Source organism: Pistacia vera, unplaced genomic scaffold, assembly GCF_008641045.1.
Source record: "Pistacia vera cultivar Batoury unplaced genomic scaffold, PisVer_v2 Contig189, whole genome shotgun sequence".
Taxonomy (NCBI): domain Eukaryota; kingdom Viridiplantae; phylum Streptophyta; class Magnoliopsida; order Sapindales; family Anacardiaceae; genus Pistacia; species Pistacia vera.
In genome coordinates, this window is record NW_022195989.1 from 14,693 (window position 1) to 41,997 (window position 27,305).

Here is a 27,305-nt window from a genome sequence, read left to right on the forward strand (position 1 = left end):
ATTGGTACACTAGAGATGTCTCCTTCTCGGTATTCTTGTACTAGAAAAGGATCCTCTCAATGCTCTAATGCCTACAAAAATCAAACCCAATAATATATGAAGTAATTAAAAGGGAGAACGACATTTTCCCACCCAATGTTTGGCGAAACGACACTTTCCCACCCTTTAAGTTTCAAAATGACACTTTCCCACCTTTCGTTAGGTTTTGTTATGTTTTCCGTTAATATTTTACTGAAAAGACAAAAATACCCTTAAATTTTTGACTTTATAATTTTTTGTTTTTTAATTAGCCAAAAAGTCAAAAAAGAAAAAATAGTTAGCCTCACCTAAAAGGTTAAGAATAATACTATGAAATTGTTTAACGTTAAATGACTTTAATATTTATTTATTTATTTATAATGTCATCTATATCTCATCACTATTATTCAATAATCTACTAAATTTATAATGTTTTTCATTTTTACCGATTAACATAGAAAATCAATATTTCTAATTAATTAAATAAAAGGAAACAAAGTATTTTTACACTTGAACTAATAAATAATTGAGTAAAGACTTTGATTTAATTAAATTTTAATTTATAATAAACTAATAAGAAAGAAACTATTTAAGAGTATTTTTGTCTTTTCAGTCAAATATTAAAAGAAACTACTAACAAAACTTGACGAATGGTGAAAAAGTGTCATTTTGAAACTTGACGGGTGAAAAAGTATCGTTTCGTCAAACCTTGGGTGGGAAAATATTGTTCTCCCTAATTAAAACTTATAATATAAGATAAGAATATTGAAGATAAAATATGATTGAAATTAGTTCGTAAAATTTATGGTAGGTATAGTAAAGCAAATAGTGGATGTAAATTGAGTTATGGGTAGTTGTACACGTGTTGAAAACCCAATTAGATTCATTTTTATATGATCAATTAGTTGTACCGAAAAACCTTATCATGTGCAAAGTGTATATATTCTTAATTCTGTGATCATAAAAAACAAAACTGTATTGAAATGCTTTTTCGATCCAAAGAGGTAAAAGATTTAATTAATTAGGTAATATATTTGTTCTTTCTAGAACTTAAAATAAAGATAATGTTTAATAAATGAACTTATCGTATTGGAGTACTGATAGAAGTTGAATACATGAACTTGGTTGGAATGATTGAAATGTATGCAAACACACAATCCCTTGTATAAAAAGGGTGTTTGGGGCACAACATTCTACCATTATAATCATTCACTTAAATTTTGGGAGTTATAGAGATTCGAACATGAGACTATCATAATCACTTGTTTAAATCTTGAGAATTAAAGGGATTTGAGTCTGAAACTATGCATTTTAACCCCACATCCCAATATTCGTCTGACCACTTAAGCTATCCAAGGGTGGTGAGTTCTTTTTTTTTTTTTTTTTTGGTAATTGGAGTGTTTGGGCCAGCTTGCATGCACTTCAACTAATTATCGGCATCCATTAAACACCCTACAAGCCCAAAGGATTAGATAAACCACAATATTATTATGGTAGGTTGCTCTAAGGTTTGAACCCAAAAACTCAAAGAAATGAGCAAATTTTCTTGACCGTCAGACCATTTTGAGTTTTTTAGAGAGCATTTTATGTAGAAAGTTCGGCAAAGCAGTGGATTGAACTAAGAAGAGACTGAAGGGCACGAGCGAAGTGTTAATTAAAATAATTTTGATTGGTAAAAGATCAGCCAACATAATTACTAATTGAATTTTCATTCAAGCTGAATTTACATTTTCCAATATCATGTGTTTTGTCAATATATATATAGTTCACTCAAATGAGGCTGTCAAGGATTTTGTTATCTTGGGACACTTCTAAAAGGGATTCTTGAACCTTGTTCACAGAATAGTAATTGACAAAATAAATAACTTTTGAGAAATCTGATCAACTCTATGTGCTTGAACTCCTCGCTGCCGAAGCCATGATTTCTTCTCAAAAATTGTAAACGACTTGCTTTTGTATAAATAAAACGAGTCATTTAAGATTCTGTGATGTATCATATATATATACCCTAAATTTATACTGGCCACAAATCGCAACATCAATAAAGGTCATGAAAAATTCAGATTAAGAGACATCTTAATTTTAATGTCCAAATATTAGTTGGTGGTTGTTCGTTCAGAATTAAACAAGAAATAGATGCTATATATACAGCTTTTTCTTTTTTAGTTGTTTTTTTCCCAAAAAAAGAAAAAAATTTCACCTAGCTAGTTTGATAATAGACTAATAGTCAATTAATTTTAGAATCAAAGCTATGTAGGATTTGAACCTACCATAATAGGTTCTGGAGACCTATGTTCTACCAAGTTAACTAAGATAAAAGAGATTCTATATTTTTGTACTAACAGTACATGTGGAAACTAACTAGTTCAACTGGTTGAATTTCCGGAAATTATATGAGAGGTTTTCGGATCAAATTAATCTTGCTCAGACCCTGAGCTTTATGGGGATTATATTTATATATGAAAGTTTCATAAATAGGGAAATTTTTTCGAAAATAAAACATAACCTGGTTTGGATCAATAATTTAATAATTTAGATCGCTCAAGCAAAACTAGCTTGTATTACTTCTTTCCCTTGATAAACGTGATTGCTAATGGAGTGTGACTGAGAGCCAGACGTTTCACACCACCGCCTGAATAAATGGCAACATCGCTGCACAAATTTACGCAAGAGCTGCACACTGAAGGACAATGTCTTATCTTGTATGTGTTTACAGAATTCTTCTCCAACTTAAACCAGTTTTCCAATGTTTGAGCTCCAGGGTTTCTTTCAACTCCATTACCAGTTATAAACCACTGTCCTGTTGAAATCTCAAAGTCACCAACTCTCCACACTGTTGGCTGGGTACATATACTTTCCGTAGTCGAAAATTTGATGTTTAGATCAAGGGATTCGTAAACAACACCTTCTTGATCATCAGCATGCGAAAATGTTAATGCAACACCCTTTTGAAATTCCAACTGTTCTTGGATAATATTCAGTGGGCAGGTTTTGCTTGTACCATTGAAAATATTGAGACCACTACAAATCTTTGCAGGATCCTGGAATGTCGACAGAATGTAGTATTCGGTGCCTGTGAGGAGTTTTTCACCAGTGAAATCGAGAACCGGAATAGTAGCAGCTGATAATTGTTTTGTGATAAAGGCAAAGAAAAGGAAGGAGAATTCTAGTCGTGGACTCTTCATTGCTATTTTGAAAGGTGGTTATGTGTAGAAATTAATGCAAGAATTGCTTGAATTTTATAGGGCTACAGGATAGGTTATTGATATTTTGTTGCACGAATAGACATAGTTCATGTTGAATACACTATTTTTGTTTTCATTTTTGGTCAATTTGTGTTCGAAGTCAACCTTGCCAATTCATTATATATGTGATTTGTCCCCCACTGGGGATTTGTGAAAGAAGTGGTTATCAAAATAAGGGAAATGCTAGCTTTACAAAAAGAAATACAAAGAGGGGTATACAAAGACAACTCTTATCTTTAATTTTCATGAATTTTTTTTTTTTTTCTCTCTCTTTCCCTTCTTTTAAGGATAAGATTTGTCTTTGTATACCTGTCTTTGTATTTCTCTTTGTAAGGTTAGCATTTCTCCCAAAATAAATAAGTGTTATGAATTGTTGAAACCGAAAACCAAACATGTCACAAGTAAAATATAAATAAAAGATAAAATATATGATTTAGTCTTATTCATTCTAATTAAAGAAGTATGTCTAACATTCAAATAGAGAATTTTTATTGAGTATTAGAACTCTGCAGCAATTACAATGACAGTTCACTCTCACTCTCTATACTTTTCATATTAGACTTCTCATTTTTACAAAATACTCATAATAGAATGAGTCGTCATAGGTAGACAATCCATCAAGGCTAAGAGAAATATATACCATATCCAACATGAATTATGATTATCTCCGTCAGGTGAACCACTTTGTTACCAAAAGCAAATATTCTTGGCGCAAAAGGGATTTGTTTATCAATGAGTCGTTAACGATGTTGAGATGAAATAAGATGAATCTCACGACCCCCACAAATTTACACTGGTTATAGTCATACAATCAACTAAAGGTCAGGTAAAGTTCAGTTCATAATGGAATCTTAGTAGGCCTATTAAATCAATTCCCCAAATTGTGAACGACCATGGGCTTGTCAGAGTCATAAGCTCTTGGGGTGGAGCTCGTGGAATGTCAACAAGTCTTTGACACTTGTCACATTTCCAAAAAAAGTCGGCTACATCATCATAAATAGTCGGCCAATAGTATCCCTGTTGGAGTATCTTGTATGCCAAAGATTGTCCCCCGGCATGATTTCCACAGATTCCTTCATGGATTTCCCTCAGAATGTAGTCAGCTTCTTCATGGTCAACATATCGCAACAGTGAGATGTTGTATCCTCACTTATAGAGCTTCTCATTTATAAGGGTGAAGTAAGCTGACTTTGCACGGATCTACCCTTGGGAACTGTTCTATCTTTTAAATAAGCCGTTATAGGATTCATCTAGTTGTATCTCTGCCTCGTTACCATTATTGCTTCTTCTGATGTGAGGGTGCTAGGGCTTTGCAAAAGTTTAACCGGAATTGAGCTCGTAGCTTCTTTACTCACTACCGAAGCCAAGTGAGCTAAAGTATCGGCCATTGAACTCTGTTCTCTAGGGATTGGTTGCACTGTGTAGCTCTTAAAGGACTCAAGCTCAGAATTTACTTTCTAGAGATAAGATGCCATTCTTTCTTCCTTAGCTTGGTATTCCCTGGAGATCTGATGCACGATGAGCTGAGACGGTAAATCTTGATCTATTCTGCCCCCATTTCTTTGGCCAAATGGATTCTTGTGAGCATGGCCTCACATTCTACTTCATTGTTGGAGGCTACAAAATTGAATCTGATTGCAGCCCGAATTGGAACCCCCTTGGGCCCTTCGAGTATTAGCCTTGCCCCTACTCCTTTTTCATTGGAGGAATTGTCCACATATAAGGTCCACCGCCACAGACTTTCGAGCTTTTCCTCCACTAAACTGCTTTTATCAATAGTGCTTGCTTTAGGTGAGCTCAATTCTCTCTTGGGTCGATAAGAAAATTTCGAGATGAAATCCGCTAGTGCTTGGCCTTTGATTGCTGTTCTTGGGAAGTACTTGATATCATGTTGGCTCAGTTCCATTGCCCACTAAATTAATCTTCTCGATGCCTTAGGCTTCTGCATCACTTTCTTGAGTAGGAAGTTTGTGAGCACGTGCATAGTATGTGCTTGGAAGTATGGCCGTAACTTCATGGCTACCATAAGGAGTGTTAAAGCAAGCTTCTCCATCTTCGGGTACCTTGTTTTAGCATCGAGTAACCGCTTGCTTATATAATAGATAGGCCATTGAACTCCCCATTCCTCACGCATCAAGGCTGCACTGATTGCGAACTGAGAGACCAACAAATACAACAGAACGGCTTGCCCTAGATGGGCTTTGATAGTAGTAGAGACTATCCTAGGTGTCTTTCCAATACTTGGAAGGCTTTCTCACATTTCGCTATCCACTTGAACCCCTTATTGCCTTTCAAGGTCTCAAAAAATGGTAGACATCTATTGGTTACTTGAGAAACGAACCTCTGAGTGCAAACACTCGCTCTATTAGGCTCTAAACTTGCTTTATTTATGTCAGGCTTTGCATGTTCAATAAGGCTTGGATTTTGTTTGGATTGGCCTCGATACCTCGCTGGTTCACTAAGAATCCCAAGAATTTTCCCGAGCCCACTCCAAAAGGACACTTCAAAGGATTCAATCGCATTCAGTATTTTCTAAGGATACTGAACATCTCATCCAAGTGGTCAATATGGCTTTTTGCGACCTTGGATTTGATGAGTATATCATCGATGTATATCTCCATGGTTTTGCTAATCTGTTCAGCAAACATATTGTTAACTAAATGCTAATAGGTCACTCCAGCATTCTTAAGTCTGAATGGCAAAACCCTGTAACAATAAATACCCCGGTTAATAATAAAAGAGGTGTTTTCTTTGTCGGGCTGATACATCAGGATTTGGTTGTATCTCGAGTATGCATCTATGAAGCTGAGTAGTGCATTTCCAATTGTCGCATCTACTAGCTGATCAATCCAGGGTAGTGGAAAGTTGTCTTTAGGACACGCTTTGTTGAGATCGGTAAAACTGACAAAGTCTGCCACTTGCCATTCGATTTCTTCACTAAAACCGGGTTGGCAAGCCAATCCGGATACTTCACTTCTCTTATAAAGTTGATTTTTAGGACCTTATAAACTTCATCTTTGAGCGTTTGAGATTGCTTAGAATCCTTTGACCTTCTTTTTTGCCTGATTGGTCGGGCTTCAGGGTCGATGTTCAGTTGGTAACACATTACCTCGGGATTTATTCCCACCATGTCTGCATGAACTCTGGCAAACACATCGAGATTCTGTTTCAAGAACCCCACCAATCTATTTGACAACTCGCTGCTCAAGCTACTCTCGATTTTCAAGATGCAAGTTGGATCTTCTTCGCTAATAGGAACTTCGCATAACTCTTCTGTTAGACCAGCTGAAGGTTCTTCTTTATGAGTATGAAGATCGATTGTATCTTCTAGTGGCTTGAGCTTTGGCCTTGTTTTCGCAATTACCATGGTCTTCAGAGGTGGCCACTTTTCGGCGGTGGTTAATGCCTTATTGTAGCACTCCCTAGAGTCTTTCCGCAAGCTCCTGACTACTTCGATTCCATTCGGAATAGGGAACTTCATTTCCTGGTAGTGAACTGAGGTGACAACATTTCAGTCGTTTAAGAGTGGCCTCCCTAGAACGACATTATAAATGGTTAGGCAGTCAACCACCAAGACTCCTACCATTACTATCACTATTTGTGGCTTTTCCCCAAGAGTTATTGGTAGGCTTATTGTTCCCTTGGGGACTAGGTTGTCTTTGGTAAATCCATACAGTGGTGTCAAGCATGGCTTCAGATTCCACTCGGTGAACCTCATTTCTTGGAAGGCCCCTAAGTAGATAATGTTGACCGCATTGCAATTGTCAACTATTTTCTAGAACACCTGGCTATTGCCAATCCTCCTCGTGATTACGATCGCATCACGGTTAGGGCGAGGTAACAGGTCGCCTTTTTCTTTTGTGAAGCCTATTACTTCACTTTTAACGGCCTTGCTTCGAAACTCATAACTCGGGAAACCGAGTTTGTTCTGGCTTCTCGCGCATACTATTCATGAGCGTGTTTGGAGTTTCCTATAATGTTGGGTCCCCTATAAATCATTCTTACCATGATGTCATCAAGCTGTGGGGACTACTGGTGTTGATTGTTCTAGACTTTCTGCTTTTAACGAGCTTGGTTTCCCTTCACAAACTCTTTTAGATGACCTCTCCTTATTAGGTCTTCGATTGCATCCTTCAAGGCTCGGCAATCATTTATGTTATGCCCAATATCTTTGTGTAATCTGCAATATTTCTGCCGATCCCTTCTGTTTTATGCCCTTTTCATTTTCTCTGGGGAGGCAATCTTCTATCCTCGCGAGAGACCTCATAAATTCGAGCTACATCCTCTACCAAAGGAGTATACTCTACAAATTGAGGAAAAAGGCTCTTTTTCCCAGCGAAAATTTGTTCGTTGCCTTTTCTGGAACCTACTTCAATCCCTGTCACCTCGATCTTGACCTCTTGTTTTGTTGATTGAGCAATCTTGCTGCTGGTCGGAGGCTTTTTTCAAGCAGTTGCTGGCTAAGGCTGCCAGTGAACTCTCAACTCGCTGATGTTTGGCTGCCATTTGATAGAATTCAGCCAAACTCACATGATCTTTACTTTGGAGCTCTTTCCATAGTTCTGTTTGTAGCCTTATTCTGGCGATCAATAAGGCCTGGATCGATTCCTCTGGTGCATCCGCAACTTTGGATTGCTTTTTCTAGAACCTCATTAAATACGAAGTCAGAGATTCATCTTTTTCTTGATGAATTTTGCTTAGGTAGCTGAGAGCTATGGCGAACTATCTCCTTGCTTGGAATTGCTAGAGATACAACGAGGAGAACTACTACCATGACTGGATCGTGTTCACCTTAAGTCTTTTGTACCACCTCTTGGCTTCTCCTACTAAAGTTACTATGAAACAACAACACTTTGCCAAGTCGGAGACCTGATGCAATTCCATCAAATCATTGAAAGTGTCCAAGTGGTCTCTGAGATCTCCTTTCCCATCGAACTTATTCTTTGGTGCCTTAAATCCCTAGGGAAGTGGTGCCTGACGAACCTCCTCAAAGAATGGAGAACTTACTATCCCTTCCATCGTGTTATTTTGGCAGATTCTTAAATCATTGAGCATTCTTTGCACTTGATCTAACTCTACATTATTTGGAGGGTTCTGTACACAAGCTCTGTTCAGTCTCACCTTAAGCAGATGAGTTCTGAGATTGGTTGCTTACAAGCCGATTCTGTCTTGTGCGCTTGTGTATGAGTTGGAATCATGATAGCTGGGATAGTATGTACTATCGTGCTCCTCAGCTTCTTGCCTGCGACATTGGTTAAAATCAGAACGTTGGTTGTTATTATCAAATTGGTGTGCATGACTACTTTCGTGTGCCTACGAAGTATGAGCTTACCTTTGCCGTGGGTTAAAATCGGCATGTTGATGATAGGCATTTCATTGTTTCGGTTGAACATCCCCACGGTGACCGTTATTCTCGTTCTCCCCCATGGGCTTCTTGCCTGGTCGCCTTTCGGGATTAACTTGTTCCAGAGCTTCGCACTCATGAGTGGAATGTGCCCTTTCTCGTTGGGGATGACAGTTGCCCCTTGTTGCTGATGAACCAGATTGGTTGCTAACTGGCATATTCTGCTCGCTAGGGGTAAGCTTAGTGAAATATGGTTGGTCGAGATTCAGGTTGGTTTGCTACTCTTTTCTCAATTCCGCCACATTTTGTTGTACTACTTGTGCAACCAACAACCTTATCATATCCATCAGCTAACCATTCTTTGGGTTGGAGGTCCCTGCGACCTGTTGTGGTGGTGGCATTGGTGGTAGACGACCATGAGCAGCGGTCTGACTCACTTCTTGGTGGGTTGTGTCCACGTTATCGTGGTTTTCGGTGACTACCTTGGATCTTGTACGAGCCATAGGGAATTTCAGGTGAACAGTTGTCACTGAAATTGTCTTTTCCTGCTAGGAATAAGAGAGCTTGTCGGGGGCCCTCCTTTTAGCACCAAAATGTTGATACGAAAAATCACACCAACCAGAGAGATCCGATCGACTGTGATGGAATCAGAACGGGTGTGTGTGTGATTAACTGAAATCAGCAATGAGTAATGATAATAATGAACACAAAAGAATTTTTAAAGTGGTTCGGCAAGTTAAATCTTGAGCTTATGTCCACTTTTTTTCTTATTGAATATTGAAATTACAAAGAGAAGTAATTTCAGCCTAAAACAATTTGCCAACCTTTTCTCATTGTTTTTGGGGGTATTTATATATAAACTTTGCAAAGGAAAGTGAGATTAATTCGGGATTGCAATCAAACTTGGCATGCAATCCCGTGATTTCAGTGATTGTGCGCTAAGATTGCACTGTTATCAATGCAAATAATATCTCCTTCGAGATATAAAGGGATAAAGCTTATCCTCTGATCTATTGAACAACTATCAAGATTGGTTGCGACGAGCTTCTGTTGGGTCGGGCTTATTTGGGTCACACTGATTCTGGGTCGAACTACAATTCTGTGAGCTTTTGAGATCTCCAAGCTTCTGGAAAAATCACACACAACAGGAGCCACCATTTATGCCTCAAGATTTGCTGCTAATGCACTTCGTGCAATTCGCCGTAATGGTACTCGTAAGGCAAGGGTGCCGGAGAGGGTACCACCCATGCTGCTTCAGAAGCCAGCAGAGCTTGATTTTACAGCCGAAGAACAATAGGTAAATTGTCTTTAGCTATATGTATGGATAGTTTTGTTGTTGTATAAAAGAAAAAAATTGAATTGTTCAACCCGACAAAGAGGAAAAAACATTGCAGAACAGCACAGTTTATGTAAATTAGTTTGTATATGCAAAACTCTCGTCCTAGTGACGGTAGAGTTGTTGTTCTAGTTAAGTGATCAAATGCAGATAAACAATTAAAACTTTTGCTGAAGTGAGAATGATGAATGTCGCGTCTATAATGAGAATACAAAGAAAATCAAACCAAAAGAATCTCTACCCACAAGTGCTTCCGCTTTTAATTTGGTTGTGTTGTTGGTCCTATTTTGAAAAACACAACCAGTCACCTATCTTCATATTTTAATCTTCAGATACTTTCTTACTTTCATATATACGAGCTTTTTATAGGTGTTCAAAATCATAATCTGCTCAAGCTCGGTTACTTTATATTTATTTAGTAAAATTTCACTTGTACATACCAGCTAGAAAATCATCTTTGTGTGTTTGCTTTTTATGTTACCAGAGGTGGAAGGATGTCCTTATTAATTTACAGCAGTAAATCTTTATACTCAAACCAGTGAATCTCAGTCCAAGTAAATGGGAAGAAACCAAAGTGGACAGACAGGTCGGTCCAATAAAAAAGTTGAAAACTTTAGAGGAGTCTCACCAGTGCATCACCCTATTCCTATAAAATAAAAACAAAAAACTTTATGGATGCTTTCAAGCTTGGAGTATGAGCTCAATGCCTATTGCAGACAAAAATCATGGTACCACCTTGGAAGTGGAAGGCATTATCACTTGGCTTCAATATTATCCCTGTCAACCATTTTTTTTTTGGGGTAACGGAAGGTGTGCACGATTGATTCCATGTATCCAAACCTAAAACTTTATCTTTTTTCATTTAATGTTTACCCACACTTCTACCTTATAATATAACACAATGAAAGATCTTTGCTAGATATGGAGGATCGCAAAAAGTCTTATCAAATTCCCGTGTTTTGTACCAGAAATAATATATAATTCTCCCCTCCTCCCTGTTGCTTAGATAACAAGGAAGAATAATCATTTGAGACTTGGCTTTAATACTAGAATCTCACTGCTGTCCAATTATTATATCATCGCTTTGTTATCCCTTTAACTCACCACCACGCCACCTCCAAAATTCTCCATCTTAATTTCCATAAGCTCTGATTTTTGAAGGATGTTCCTGCACTTACATATAAACTTGCTTGATTGAACATTCAAGTAATTTACTATTTGAAATTTGAAATCGATTCCAGTCGTCGGGCTCCAATCTGGAGTAGCAAAAAGTTGTCTTCATCTTTTTGAAAAAAAACACATACTGGTGGAGAAATTAAAGCAACTAATTAGCATCTGATGCCATCCAGCTAATTGATCAATATTCGTTAAATCCCATTCGCCTAACCTGATTGCAGCACTATTTTTCAGACAAATTTGCGGATCAAAATCCAAAGACTTTCGCCTTCTTCATCATGTAAGTGATTCTACACAATAAGTTTTAGCAAGTCAGTGAAAGTCTTCGGTTTAGCTGTTTTTAAACTACTACTTTGTATTGTGCAGGTCGTCGGCTCAGCTTCAGGCCTTGAATGTAGAGGAAGGTAGGAAAGAAGATGAAATTCCAATTGAAGATCATGATCCTAAAGGGATTTGGAAACGCTTGAGTTTGAAAGTAGTAATTAAAAAATTTGACCTGGACTCTCGTTGGGGATACGGGACTTTTCTCACAGCTTATATGATTGTCATCTTCATGCATCCTTTGCATTACTACTCTTATGTGATCAATCCCCAACAAAATTGCCTTGAAATCGACAATGAATTGTACGCCACGTTTGCCGTCGTCGCCTTCTTCAATACTTACATGCTTCTATACGTTCCAAATGTCATCAGAAAAATCTTTGCGGGAACTATTACTAAAGAGAAGGGGATAGAACATTTCATGTTTACTCAAGTACCCGTCTTGTTGATGACATTGGTAAGCTCAAATCTTTCACGATTTCGTTTCTTAATGAATAATTTCAGATTCTGGCTAAACTTTGTGCTGTAATCTATGCAGACTATACTTCCAGATTTGACAAGGGGAACAACAGACAGGATTTTCTTGACTACAACGAACTTGTTTCTTTTCGGATACATGCTTCTGGTTATTGGACTCTCGATAACTATTAGAAATGCCTCCAAGCGTACAGGTTTCATTGCTGAAGCCAAATGAGCAAAAGCAGTGTTCAATCTTTTCCTTTACTTGCATGGAGGTCATGTAAGTTTTAATTCAAATTCAATCATCCCTTATTTGTTGTAATTGATGAATAAATTCTGACTTTCTGGTTCTGAATTTAGGTATTTGGAGCAATTTGGTACTGTTTTGCCATCGACAGAGTTCTCGTATGTTGGAGGGATGAGTATATTTTCAAGAATACATTGAAATTTGGTTCTTTTGTTTGTGGTAATCAGAATTTAGAGAAGCTAAGTTGTCTTAGAACGGCACAAGCTGGTGGAAATAATACAGATTTTGGAATATTCAAGGATGCTCTTCAATATAGAATTGTGGAAATGAAATCATTTCCGAAGAAATATTTATTCTGTTTACGATGGGGTCTGCAAGTTCTCAGGTTTGTGCGTATCTTTTAAACTAAATTGATATGTGGAGTGTGGACTACATTATTTATTTATTTATTTTTGCAGTTGTTTCGGTCAAAATCTTGAAGCAAGTACTTTTCCGTTGGAAAATATCTATGTGATTTCTGTAATCATCTATTCCACCCTACTATTTGTGTTTTTAATTGGAAATATGCAGGTTGGTAAATGTTCTATTTATCTCAATATCCTTATGATTAAGCACATTAAATTTAATTTCTATATACGAATAATGCTTCCTGTGAAACAGACATATCTGCAATCCGAAAGCGAAAAACCAGAGGATATCATAAAAAACGTGAAGATGGAAGAACGCTTAGAATGGTTGAAGAAAGTGAGTACCTTTCTTTTTAGCCTCCTTCAACTCCAAATTTTTACTGAATTATTCTCATAGAACACAGACATTTAGAAAATCTTATAGAGCAACTCTATTGACTTTAAGGCAAAATAATTTAGCATTTGATTTGAATCCACAAGCATTGGTTGGATGTTGGATGTATTCTCATTCTTCTTAAATGCATATCAAGGTAGAAGATTTGGGAAATTGGGAAGTAGCATTATTGAAAGAGCTGTGTTCTCGTATCAAGCCAGCTTTCTATGGTGACCGAACTCTCATAGTCCGGGAGGGGGAACCGATTAGTGAAATTCTCTTTGTGCTGCAAGGTAAACTATGGGCATACACCTCCAGTGGCCCTGATCATAGCAGTAGCCAAGATATTCATTTGGGAGATGGTGATATCATTGGGGCATACACCTCCAGTGGCCCTGATCATAGCAGTAGCCAAGATATTCATTTGGGAGATGGTGATATCATTGGGAAAGAACTTGTCAGTTGGATTCAGGCTCAGCCTCATTCATCCCGCCTCCCAATCTCAAGCAGAACTGTTCAAACGCTAAAGCGTGTGGAAGCCTTCGCTATTACGGCCTATGACTTGAAAGACGTGTTCATTAATAAGCCAGAACCACCACCAAGGAAAACCCTGAGATCAATCCTGATGAACATTAGATTTATCAGATGTATCCATTCACAACTTATCAGGTATGAGATATGAAACATTCCACAACCAATCTTGTACATTCAACTAATCTTTCCCATTAAAATATATAAAATTGAATTTCTCATTTTCATTTTAAGTTTATTATTTTCTGAAAACAGAAACAGAGAAATTCTTTGAACGCTTCCAAGCTTGGACTATATATGAGCTCAAAACAGAGACAATAATTCATAGCCCGATCCAAACAAATCATGGTACAGCTTTGGAATTGGAAGGCGTTATCACTTGGCTTCTATGTAGCCAGGGCATATTTTGATCTAAACTTTCCTTTTTGGTATATATAATTATGGCTTGTGATACACAGTAAAGCTTTATATATCTTTTCTATTTATTCTTCCTCATTTGTAAATTATAGAAGAACAGACCTTCAATAAAGTCAAGGAGATGTAACTTTACCAAAAAATTCATCTCTATGATCGAGACAATTGAAGATTTCTAAATTAATTCAAGTTGTCTCCATCTTTTTTTACTGTTATTTTCAGAACATGATATAAAATCCCACATATCTTCAAATGTTGATACGAAAATCGCACTAACCTGAGAGAACCAATTGACCTTGACGGGATCGAAACTGATGTGTGCATGATTTAAGATAAACTAACAATGTAATGTCAAGGTGCGTTAAAATAAAGAACACAAAAGGATTTTTAAAGTGGTTCGGCAAGTTAGAACTTGAGTCTACGTTTATTGTTATCTTATTGCTTTAAAGAGCTTACAATAACGAATATATTATGCCTAAACAAATTTTCTAACCCCTCTCTCATTGTTTGAGAGGGTTTTTATACAAGTTGTGATAAAAGGAAAGAGAGATAAGTTCAGGATTGCAATCAGAGTTGATTTGCAATCTCTTGATCTTTGCAATCGAGCACTGTAATTGTGCTGCCAGTGGTGTTGATCTTATCCCTTCCGAAATATCCAAGATTGAAGTTTATCTCTGACTTTATTGAACAACAGTTAGGATTGGTTGCTATGACAAACTTCGATTGGGTTGAGCTTACTTTGAATCGAATTGATTCTCGGTCGAGCTTGCTCTTGGGTTGAGCTGATTCTGGGTCGAACTTGCTCTCTGCGAGCTTCTAAGATTTGAGAGCTTTATGGAAAAATCACACACAACATCTGCCCCCTAGTGTTCGGAGGTTGTATCGAGCTTTGAAGACTAAAGTTGCTTGATTTGCCACTTAGATCGAACTCCTTCATTCCGATGTAACTCGCACACTGATCGCTGAGTTTATCCGAGCTTCAGCACTCAACCTTAGCTTCACCTGACGTACCTGAGACTTGGCCTCTTGTTGCAATGCTGTTGAATTTGAAATTTGAAATGAGGTGCACAAGGGTAATTTCGAACCTGACATGTCACATTAAATGCAGATGACTTTTGGCAATTACTTTTCGTCGCGCGTGGACTATTATAGCTAGCCATGCATGGAAGCGAAAAGATGTGTGTTGCTACTCGCGGAGTCGAAGTGACATGTGCCGATGGTTATCATTGCTCGATTCGACAGTTGATCGCCCTTCCTAGATCGTTGCCACCTATACCCATTGATTGGTCAGGATTGCTTGGCTAATGGAAGGTTGAGATTCGTTGCAAATAAATGGCCTAGATTGAATCTCATTGTTTTGGTTTCCCGCTCGCCACTATAAAATGAGCTTTTGCCTTTAATCTCTCGTTTTTGTAATCTTGAGTGCCTTTTCACTTCACTTACTTCTTCCTTTCTCTACTAACATTGTGTTTTGATTTCACGGTGACTCTCCGGTGAAACTTTCCATCACCTGCATTCCAGTAAGTTCTCTTTATACCCACTTTTTATTTTTTTGAAGTTTTTACTGTTGGGGTGGCTGTTATCACAGCCAAGTTAATTCTTTTGGGTTTTTAAAAACCTCTAACCCCAGGTTTAAGAGCGTCTTGATGACGGCTGCCGGAATCCTTTGCTGAAATTCTCCATTGATTGCTGTGAATCTTGATAGCTTGCTCGTGTTTCTTTTTGTGTGAGCTTTCTAGATGCCTAAACTGCAGGCAAGTGTGGATACGTCGCTTGTTCTCTAACATTTGACACTTGTTTTCTTGTTTCAGGTATCCACAAGCGAGCTTAGTCAGAAATCTCTTCCTGTGACGTTAGTAGTGAAGAGTTGTTCGGAGAGGGCTCCCCATCAACTTTGGTTGGTAGCGGGGAGAGAGCTTAGGATGAGCTCATTGCCGTGGCTCTTGAGCGGAACGTGAGCAGTGGGGTTGAGAACTTGCTAAACCAAGGTGAGAAAAACCCTAGCGCTAGCCCCCTACGTCAAACTAGGTTTAGGAAAGATTAGACCTCCTTGATCACTGAGGTTGACCTAAGGCGGATAAGGGAGAGTTATGCGATCTCGCATGAATATCATATTCTTGCTCCAGGAGATACTTTGCGAAAGTATCCCCCCGCAGGTTGTGTGGTGATCTCCGAAACTCTCCTAAGGTGTGGTATGTCAATCCCACCTCGCCAATTCATCTTCGACGTTATAGATCGCTTTAACGTCGCTCCCCTTTAGTTGACGGGGAACTCTTATATAATAATGGTAGGAATGTACATTGCCTATGCATTAGAAAAGATTGGCGAGCTATTTGTAGAGGAGCTCATCCACCTGTATAGATTGAAGAAAGGCCAGGGTGACACTTTCTATCTTTCCAAAGCGAGGACGGCCCATTTGGATGGGTTGATCAACGTCCCCAAGAAGCTCGAAAACTATGATTCCGAGTATTTATTCTATCGCTTTGGGGGCGATGGTGCTTTTGCCAATGAAGCCGATGGGTATTCTTGAATGTTGTTCTTTTTTTTTTTTTTTCTTTTTTTTTTTTTGTAATGTTCACAAATCAATCAATGAAAAGAAAAAACTGTTCGATCACATTCTTTGATATTTCATTTACTGCTTTTATAATTCTTTCTACAAAGTCATAGTAGTTTGTCTTATCAAACTTAGTTGACAAAGTCGAATTTCGCTCTTAAGTTGTGCGTTGTCTGCTTTCTTAAGGACTTTTTGACCAGACCTTGAGAGTCTTTTCTCACGACGATGTCAAGTTAGGGTTAGTTGCCTGTCTCGAGTCTTAGTAGATAAGTTATATTACGTCTCTCATTGACGTGCTTTTCTCAGTTGTTTTCTGAGTTGCTTTTCGTCAAGACAAGGAATACACCCTTGAGCTCGAATTATGGCTTGGCTAGATAAATAGGCCATTTTTTGAGCTTCAGACTTCAAGTTTCTCTAGCAATGATCTTTCTGATTGCGATCTTAATGGACATGTAGGAATACAAAAAATATACCGAATATTACTTATCATATATCAAAAAATTTATCAACCATAGATGGCCTTACAACTCATGCCAAGTAAAATTAAAAGCTTAACATTAACAAACTGAAACCTGAGCTATTTACTGATAATACCTCTGCAGGTGCTCGACATTCTATGCTCACAAAACGGCAGCGCTGTTTAGATATTCCAAGTGCAAAGTTCATGGTACGAGCTTCTTTGAGATCCAGAAGGGACCTTCCCACTTAGGTCCAAGTGTCCCCTAGTTTGTATTCTGTGCTCCGGGAACGATCTTCCTTAGGACTAGATCGCCTACCCTAAAGCCCCAGTTCTTAACTTTTGAGTTGAAGTATCTCTTCACTCGTTATTGGTATAAGGCTATTCTTGGCTGAGACTTAGCCCGAAGTTCCTCCATCAAGTCTAACTTTAGAAGAAGCAGATCCTTGTTTGATTCTTTGTCAAAGACCTCTCATCGAAACAAGCTAATCTGAATCTCTACTGGGGCCATTGCCTCGCATCCATAAGCAAGCAAGAACAAGGTCTCTCCTGTTGAGCTTCTGGTCGTGGTTTGTACGACCATAGTGCTTCGGGTATCTCGTCAGCCCATTTTCCTTTGAGGTGATCGAGCTTTTTCTTTAAGGTGTGCTTGATGACATTGTTTACTGCTTTGACCTATTTGTTGGCTTGAGGTCAATAGATGGCAGAAAAGCTTTTTTTGATGTCGAGCCTCTCACAAAATGACTGGAAATCTTCGCAGTTGAACTGTTTTCCATTATTAGTGATAATGGTGTGAGGGATTTTGAACCTAAAGATGGTGCTTTTGTACCTAAAGATGGTGCTTTTGTAGAAAAAATGCTTTAGCTTGTTCGATGTTATTGTTGCCAAAGGCTCGGCTTCTGCCCACTTGGTGAAATAGTCCATGACGATCATAGCCTAGATTGCAAATGGCACAAACTTTACATCTCCCTTTCCTTGAGGTAACGGGCCTATTAGATCGATCCCCCAAATTGCAAATGGCCACGGGCTTGTCAAAGTTGTTAATTCTTGAGGTGGAGCTTGCGAAACATCTACGAACCTTTGATACCTGTCACACTTTCGCGTAAAGTTGGCTGTATCATCAAAGACTATTAGCCAATAGTATCCCTGGCAAAGTACCTTATACGCCAAAGATCGGTCCCCAGTGTGGTTTTCACAGATTCCATTGTGAATTTCCCTCAGAATGTACTCCGCGTCCTCATGATCTACACACACGTTTATACAACCTTTCGTTGATAAGCGTATTGATTTTGCTCGAAGGGTTTTAGCTTTATTTGTTCCCTCAAGGATTGTTCCATCTCTTAAGTATGCTGATATTGAGTCTATCCAGCTATATCTTTGCCCTATTGCCAAGACCGTTTCTTTAGATGCGAGGATGCTTGGACTTGACAGAAATTTAACTAGGATGGAGTCCATAGTTTCTTTGCTCATCGCCGAGGCCTGGCGAGCTAAAGCATCAGCTATTGAATTTTATTCCTTGGGAATCTACTACACTGTATAAACTTTGGAATGCTTAAGCTTAGATTTTACCTTCTGGATATAGGATGCCATTTTGTCCTCTTTGGCTTGGTATTCCCCAGAGACTTGATGGACGATGAGCTAAGAATCACTGTAGATTCTGATCGATTATGCCCCTATTTCTTTGGCCAGGCAGACTCCCGTGAGCATGGCCTCATATTCTACCTCATTGTTCAAGGTGGCAAAATCGAACCTAATTGCAACCTGGATTTGATCCCCTTCAGGACCTTCAAGCAAGAGCCTGTCCCCCGACCCCTTTCATTTGAGGACCCATCTATATACAAAGTCCATTGCCACAAGCTGTTGAGCTTGTATTCCACTGAACTGTTTTCTTCCGAAGTGCTTGCTTCAGGCGAGCTTGACTCCTCTTTAGGTTGATATGAGAGCTCTGAAATAAAATCTGCTAATGCTTGGCCCTTGATCGCTGTTCTCAGCAAGTACTTAATGTCACGCTGACTCAGCTTGATAATTCACTGAATCAATCTCCCTGATGCTTTGGGTTTTTGCATTACCTTTCTCAGCGAAAAATTGGTGAGTATATGCACATAGTGTGCCAGGAAGTAGGGCCGCAATTTCCAAGCGGCTATGATGAGTGCATAAGCGAGCTTCTCTATCTCTAGATAACTCGTTTTAGCGTTGAGCAGTCGCTTGCTCACATAGTAGAATAGCCATTGAACTCCCCCTTTCTTGCGTACCAAAGTCGTGTTGATCATGGACTTGGATACCGATAAGTACAACAGGAAGGGCTCACCCGAGACGAGCTTTGACAACAAAAGAGGCTGCCCTAAGTGCCTCTTAAACTCCTGGAATGCTTTCTCACACTTCTCTATCCATTTGAAACCCTTATTACTTTTCAAGGTTTCAAAGAATGGTAGGCATCAGTTAGTTGCTCGGGAAACAAACCTGCTCAGTGCGACCACTCGTTTTGTTAAACTCTAAACCTACTTTATTTTGGTTGGACTCTACATGTTCAATAAAGCTTGAATCTTGTCTGGGTTGGCCTCAACACCTCGCTAGTTTACCAGAAAACCTAAGAACTTTCCTGAGCTTACTTCGAAAGCACACTTTAAGGGATTCAATCGCATTTGGTACTTTTGAGGATACCGAACATTTCTACCAGATACTCGATGTGGCTTTTGGCAACCTTTGATTTAACGAGCATGTCGTCAATATACACCTCCATGGTCTTGTCAATTTTTTCAGCAAACATTTGATTTACCAAATGCTGGTAGGTCACCCCCACGTTCTTCAGTCCAAACGACATAACCTTGTAACAGTAAATACCCCTAGAATAAAATAAGTGTGCTCTTTATTGGGCTGATACATCAGGATTTGGTTGTATCCCGAGTATGCATCCATGAAACTCAGTAGTGCCTTCCTTACTGTTGCATCTACTAACTGGTCGATCCGAGGTAGCAAAAAGCTGACTTTGGGACAAGCTTTGTTGAGATCTGTGATATTGATGCAAGTCTGCCACTTGCTGTTCGACTTCTTCACTAAGACCAGGTTGACGAGCCAATCTGGATACTTCACTTCTCTTATGAAGTTGATGTTTAAGAGCTTATCAACTTCATCTTTGAGTGCTTTAGATCACTCAAAGTCCATAGACCTTCTCTTCTACCTTATCGCGTAAGCTTCTGAGTCGACGTTCAGTCTATGACACATTACTTTGGGGTTCATCCCCACCATGTCCGCATGCACCCAAGCGAACACATCAAGGTTTTTCTTCAGGAACCCTACTAAACTTCTACCAACTCGCTACTCATATTACTCTTGATTTTCAAAACACGTGTTGGGTTTTCTTCCCTGACAGGCACTTCCCGCAGCTCTTCTGTTGGCCTCGCTACAGGCTCGTCTTTATGAATGCAAGGATCAATGATGTTTTCCAATGGTCTAGGCTTCGACTTAGACTTAGTAATGATCATGGTCTTCGGGAATGCCCGTTTATGTGCTATGTTTATTGCTCGGTTATAACACTCCCTTGAATCTTTCTGGCAACTCCTGATTATTCTTATTCCGTTCGGAGTTAGGAATCTCATTACCTGACACACTGCATTAAGGTGACCACATTCAGGTCATCCAACAGTGGCCTTCCTAAGATGATGTTATAAGTGGTCGAGCAATCGACCACCAAGAACTCCGCCATCATTGTCATTATCTAAGGCTTATCCCCAAGAATCACATGCAACTCTATTTTTCCCTTGGGGACTAGGCTATTCCCGGTGAATCCACACAATGGCGACATGCATGATTTCAAATTCTGGTTGGTGAACCTCATTTCTCGGAAAGCTCCCAAGAAGATGATGTTCGCTATATTGCCATTGTCGACCATTATCCAAAGAACTCGGGCATTGCCAATCCTCACCATGATTACAATCGCATCATGGTTGTGGCTAGGATGTTGGTCGCATTCTTCCTTAGTAAAGCCTATCACCTCACTTTCCTTTCTGGGTCGCTTTGGAGGCTTTACTTAGTAATTAATTACTTGGTGAATCGAGTCTGTCCTAGCCTCTCGAGCATATTGCTCGTGAGCATACCTGGAACTTCCTATAACATTGGGTCCCCTTTAAATCATCCCCACTAGGACATCATAAACTGGTTGGACTTGTTGGGTCTGATTATTTTGGTTGCTCGACTTGTTGTGAGCTTGATTTTCTCTTACGTACTCTTTCAGATGCCCCCTCTTTATCAGGTCTTCAATGGAATCTTTCAAAGCCCAACACTCATTTGTATTATGAAGCTTCCTAGTCTCGTAGGAGACTTCATATATGTGAGCCACTTCTTCTGTTAGGGGGGTATACTTAGCATACCAACGACAAGGTTGTCTCTCCCGACGAGGACTTACTCGTTGCCTTTTTTGGTACCTATTTCAATCCTTGCCACCTCAATCTTACCTTCTCCTTTTCTATGATGGGAAGTCTTGCCGCTAGTTGGAGGCTTTTCTTGAGGAGCTACCGGCTAAAGCTGCTAGTGAGCTCTCAACTTGTTGATGTTTGGCTGCCATTGGGTAGATTTTGGCAAAACTTACATGGTTTTCACTACGGAGTTCTTTTCATAACTCCGTCTGCGGCCTTTTTCCTGCGATCAATAAGGTTCAAATTCATTCTTTTGGAGCGTCCACAACTTTGGACTATTCATTCTGGAACCTTGATAAATACGAGGTCAGAGATTCATCTTTCTCTTGACGAATATTGCTCATGTAACTGAGCGGCATGACAAATGGTCTCCTCGCTTGGAATTGCTAGAGATAGAGCGAGGAGAACTATTACCAAGATTGGATTGAGTTCGCCTTCAGCCTTTTAAACCGCCTCTTAACGTCGAGGCTGATGGTCATTCCTAGTATTGACGAGCTAGATTAGTCGCTAGTAGAGTTATTCTGCCTGGTGGATGTAGGCTTTGTGAAGTGTGGCTTATCGAGGTTCTAGTTGGCTTATTGTTCGTTCCTCAATTTGGCCACATTCTGTTACATCACATGTACAACTAGTGACCTTATCATCTCCATCAGTTGGCCATTTTTGGGGTTAGAGGTTCCTCCCCCTAGCTGATTGGTGACTTGCTGTGCCGGTGGTACTGGTGGTTGGCCTTGACCAATGGTCTGATTCACCTCTTAGTGGGTGGCTTCCACATTGTCGTGGTTTTTGGTGGTTGCTTTGGATCTCGTATGAGCCATTGGGAATTTCTAGTGATTAGTTGTTCATTGAAATATTTTTTTTTTGTTTTTGCCAAAAATAGAAGAAATAGGCGGAGGCCCTCCTTATAGCGCCAAAATGTTGATACAAAAATTGCACCAACTTGAGAGAACCAATTGATCTTGATGGAATTGAAACCGATGTGTGTGTGATTTAAGATAAACCAGCAATGTAATGTCAAGGTGCGTTAAAATAAAGAACACAAAAATATTTTTAAAGTGGTTCGACAAATTAGAACCTGAGCTTACATCCACTGTTATCTTATTGCTTTAGAGAGCTTACAATAACGAATATATTATGGCTAAAAAATTCTACTAACCCCTTTCTCATCGTTTGAGAGAGTTTTTATACAAGTTGTGATAAAAGGAAAGAGAGATAAGTTCAGGATTGCAATCAGAGTTGATTTGCAATCCCGTGATCTTTGCGATGGAGCGTTGTAATTGTGCTGCCAGTGTGTTGATCTTATCCCTTCCGAAATATCCGAGATTGAAGTTTATCTCTGACTCTATTGAATAGCTGTTAGGATTGGTTGTTGTGACAAACTTCAATTTGGTCAAGCTTACTCTGAATCGAACTGATTTGTGTCGAACTTGCTCTCTGTAAGCTCTATGGCAAAATCACACACAACATCAAACATTCCATTTTTGCTTAATTAAATAGCATGATAAAATAAGTTGAGACAAAACATTTTCATGCTTTTTGCTTTAATAAGGCTTATCCCTCAACCTTCTTTTTGCGATGGAAAATCTTAGCAATTATTATACAATCACTTTATTCTTGCTTTAACTCACCATCGCTACAGCATCAAATTTCTTGATGCTACAATTTGCATAGCTCTTCAACAAATTCTAAATAATTTTAAGCTATATATATATATATATATATATATATATAATCATAATAACAGGTCCATTAATCAACCTACTCAAATCTAAAATTTGCTTCTTATATGCTTAAGTACTTATCAAATCCTATGTTAGTAAGAATGCTTTTACAAGGAATTTACCATATTTTTTTCAGATTTTTCTTGTGAAAATAGGTGGGGAAAGGAAATTAAAGACTACGAGCAAGAGAATAACGTGATATTTAATTAGATAATAAACACTTTTAAAACAAATAAAAAATCTTATAAAGGTGGTGAAAATATGACCAGGAACTACAATGTCTTGTTGCATCCTTTAATATTGTACTCATTAATAAAGGAAAAAGTGACAAGTCCTTTATGTCAAAAATAAATTCCATCAATCTTTGAATTAAAGAGTTCCAAGGAAAAGCGAAACGTATCAAATTAATTAAACAAGTTCTCCATGTGCTCCCTTCTAAGCTTATGCATGCTTTATATATCAACTCACCATCCACTAGTCAGTCGTTAAATACGCTCTGCTTAGCCTAATTGTGTTAAATTAAAATATGTGCCAATCGGCAAAGGATCCAGTACTATTTGAAGCCGTTGAATATTTTTGTCAAACTTATATATATTGTGTGTGTGCACTACAGTTGTGTGTGTGCACATGTAAGTTAGACATTTGCATGTTTCAGATTTTTTCGCGTTTTATCTTCGAGTGTGTGCAGACTCTTCTTCTGTGCTAACATCGCATGTCTGACTTACTTTGGCACATGTTGCGTTTTTTACTTAACTACTAAGATATTTTCTTTGCATCTTTTGTGTTGTTATTTGGACCACTTACAGATGTCCCAATATCCATTAGTGGTCTAGGGAAAATCAACATTTTTCCATTTTTGGTTGTGGTCCTAAACTAAAGCTGAAAACATTTCTATTTTTGGACTAACACATGTCAGCCTTTGTCTATTGACCTGGTCAGAATTGGAGTGCACGAATTTGGGTTTATGTTTGTTTTTGCTTTGTGCTCTGAAACTTTCAGAGAACTTATTCCTTAAAGGTTCCCCATATGTTTTTGTGGCAAACACTTATCATCCTTCATCTTTGTTGAGTTAAAAGGAAGTTCATCTTTTTCCTTGTTTGTTTATCTTTTTGAACCTGAATGTCTATTTCTTTGGTGCTCTGAACTTTTTAGAGAGTTGTTCTTGGTTAGGTTCTTTTATATGGGTTTGTGCTAGAAAGTTTCTTGTTTATCTTCATTGTTGAATTACGGTTGGAACGTGGTTCCTTTGTTGATACTAGAGCATGTCTTCAGCGGCTGAAGCTTGGGTCAAGCTCAAGCATTTTCCAAGAGTGAACCTAGTGTGAAGAGATCTGTGGAGCAACAAGGTATTAGATATTCAAAGGGTGGTGTTTAGTTTAACTAGAACATGGAGTTGTCTTTGTTGTAGCTAAAATCAACTTTGAACTATATCTTGTAATATTTGTTGATTAGTGGATTTGCTTTGATCTGGACGAGGTCCCATGGATGTAGGCTAAAAGTGGAGTTAGCCAAACCATGTATATGCTGGTGTGCTTTACATTTATAGCTTGTTATTATTATTGATTTGTTGTAAACTTGACTGTGCTAACACAATTTGGTAAATCATTCCGCTGCGTCTTTAAAAATGGGTACCCAAATGTTAAATAAAGTTCATCAACTCTAACAAGTGGTATTAGAGCTTGTTCTGATAAGTTCTTTCAGTTGATCCTCACCTATTTTGTTTGCTTTCGTGTGCATCTGATTGGTTTTGTGTTTGGTCAAAATTTGGTATGTTGATGTGTTTTGTTTTTTATCTGTTGTTTTTTAGCGTGTACACATCAGTCTGTTGTGCTCATGTCTCTCTGAGTATTTACCGTCATGAGTTTCTTTACTGAAAGAGGGTCAACTCATAGACCACCTCTGTTAGGAAGTCCTAATTATTATACATGGAGACCTAGGATGCGTGCTTTTCTTAAGTCCATATGAAAGAGTTTGGTCCACAGTTGTGAATGGTTGGACAGCCCCGATTATTGTTGTAAATGATGTGTATAGACTAAAACCTATTGTTGATTAGACCACGGTTGAGTTAACGCTTGCAAATTATAACTCTAAAGCCATTCATGCTCTTTTTAATGCTGTTAATGTGAACCAAATGAAAGTCATAGCTAATTGTGAGCTTGCCAAGGATGCTTGGGATAGGCTTCAAGTAAAAACTGAAGGCACTAGTGCTGTTAAATGAAATAGACTTAGAAGACTTGTGACTGATTTTGAAAATTTTGTTATGCATGAAGATGAGTCTATCACTGATTTTTATGGTAGAGTTTGTGATGTGTCAAATGAATGTCTTGCTTTGGGAAAAATTTATTCTAATGCTGACCTTGTCAAGAAAGTTCTTTGCTTTCTCCTCAACAGATTCATGTCACAAGTGACTACCATAGAAGAATGTTGTGATGTGGACCCTATGGACATTGATGAACTCATTGGCTCAATTCAAACCTTTGAGCTAAATCTGAAACGATGGGACAATCAGTAATCGAGCAAAGGTTTGGCTCTCAAACATGAGGTAGATTCTGAACTTTTTGAAAAAGTGGATTCAAGTGGTTTGGCTGATGAAGGTTGTTCTTTACTTACAAAGAATTTTGCAAAGTTTTTGAAGAAAAACATGAAAAAGGCTTTTGAGGTTGGAAATGGTAGAAAACCTTTTGCAAACATGTTTTATGACCAGCAAACCCCTAATACCTTTTCAAAAAGATTTTCGAAAGACAAAGAAATGAAAAATAAGGGTATGAAGTGCTTTGTGTAGGAAACGATCCATATACACAGCGGAAAACAAAAAATCATAACACAAGGATCGTTCCAAAGAGCCAAGATCAAAGGTATAATTTTACAGTTTATGTTCAAGTAGAAATCTGCAAAAATTAATCATGAGTTAGAAAAACATATGCACGTTTAGAGGCTCCTCCAAATTTGTCTTTGAACGTTTTTGCTATTGACTCAAGTGTAGGATCGAACCGACGTAGTCCACTCGAAGACAATCACTAAGAACTAAGGAGAGATTTGCTAGATCCTCCTTAGCTTTAAGATCAAAGAAGAAAATCAAATAGATTGATTTTAGGCAAAAATAAATCCTGCCGTGGGAGAGAATTTGGGCCTGTTGTGTTTTGGTTTTCAAAGAAAAATGAACAGTGAATCAAATTGAATTATTTTACAAACACCTTTTTTCTTTTATATTGAAAACTTAGTTGCTCTATTCCCATATGGAATAGGCTTGGGCTCCAATCCAAACACCCCATGTTACCAAACACTCCCAATTAGATATTTATTTTTATTTCATCATTATCTCAATTAAAATCAATTAATATATATATTAATATTTAACAATAATGATGATTTAATTAAATATATGCGAACACATATTTAAACGTAATTTCACTTATTTAATTTTTCTAATAAATTAAATAAAGGCTACGACCTCAGCAAATTTAATTGCATTGTGAAATTACCAAAATACCCTTTTGCCTAAAAAGACGAAAACGCCCTTCTTTCTTCCTTAGTCTTAAATTATCTTCTATGTGTGTGACTCATAGGCTCCTCATCATATCGGTAGTGTATAGTATCGTGATTAACACCAATTAACCGTCTCACTAATACACAGACCAAGATTGGCCCCTAGTAAGGCATCATGACCACCCGATAGATTCAGATTCAGCAAAGTAGCTACCTTTTAATGATATGGTTACCGTACAATTTGATCCTTTCATCATACGTTATCTCGACGAGACGAAGGCATAGAAATAGTGTCAACCTTCGGTTACTCTCGATATTATGTATTCAGTTTTTGGACCAATGACCTGTATTATAAACTGGATAGAGCGACAACTCAATCCCATTGTGGCCACAGTTTTAGTGTCATTGCCATATACTGAATTGCGTCGTGAGATAACTTATCCCATACCTAGGAGTGATGAATCCTCTGTCAATCCACCATAGTCTTAATACACTCCTTGATGCAGCCAATCACCAACGTATTGACAGCTCTGAATAGAACTGCGTTAGGCTAGTGTCAAACTACACCAATCGATGCATAAGGCGCTCTGGTGATCTCAAGCCTAAGGATCATATGGACCACCATTCATTAGAGGATTTGTTCCGTAGACACTAAGGTTACCATCTATATGGAATCCTCTGGTAGGTCAGTCCAGTGAACTTGCTGCGGGGTATTCGCCTACAGCAAGCACCCATGTGTTGCACCAGGTTGTCACCAAACAACCTCGACAAGTGAGATCAGTCACTGCCTTTCGACAGGGTCGTTCA

The 27,305-nt window shown here is 38.4% G+C and overlaps 2 protein-coding genes and 1 long non-coding RNA gene across 3 annotated transcripts; 2 read left to right on the forward strand and 1 right to left on the reverse strand.

The window, feature by feature from the left end:
- Positions 1–2,579: 2,579 nt before the first annotated feature.
- LOC116127094 (21 kDa seed protein-like) lies at positions 2,580–3,210 on the reverse strand. Its single transcript, XM_031412766.1, has one exon. The coding sequence runs from the start codon at positions 3,201–3,203 to the stop codon at positions 2,580–2,582; it is 624 nt and encodes a 207-aa protein (XP_031268626.1). The 5' UTR covers positions 3,204–3,210.
- An 8,421-nt stretch (positions 3,211–11,631) lies between these two features.
- Positions 11,632–12,640, forward strand: LOC116127063. The gene is made up of 4 exons (XR_004127569.1): positions 11,632–11,897; positions 11,979–12,179; positions 12,260–12,531; positions 12,605–12,640. It is a non-coding gene; the product is annotated as an uncharacterized LOC116127063 (long non-coding RNA).
- Positions 12,641–12,710: 70 nt separating this feature from the next.
- On the forward strand, positions 12,711–13,830 carry LOC116127095 (cyclic nucleotide-gated ion channel 1-like). The gene is made up of 4 exons (XM_031412767.1): positions 12,711–12,716; positions 12,807–12,890; positions 13,084–13,595; positions 13,713–13,830. Exons 1-4 carry the CDS (start codon positions 12,711–12,713, stop codon positions 13,729–13,731), a joined length of 621 nt encoding a protein of 206 aa, XP_031268627.1. The 3' UTR covers positions 13,732–13,830.
- The last annotated feature ends 13,475 nt before the right edge of the window (positions 13,831–27,305 follow it).

What these genes read in the sequence shown, in the direction of transcription:
- LOC116127094 (XM_031412766.1), bottom strand. Translation starts at nt 3,203, where the DNA reads ATGAAGAGTCCACGACTAGAATTCTCCTTCCTTTTCTTTGCCTTTATC.
- LOC116127095 (XM_031412767.1), top strand. An exon ending in GCTTAGAATGGTTGAAGAAA is followed by an intron (nt 12,891 to 13,083) that starts GTGAGTACCTTT and finishes ATGCATATCAAG; the next exon opens with GTAGAAGATTTGGGAAATTG.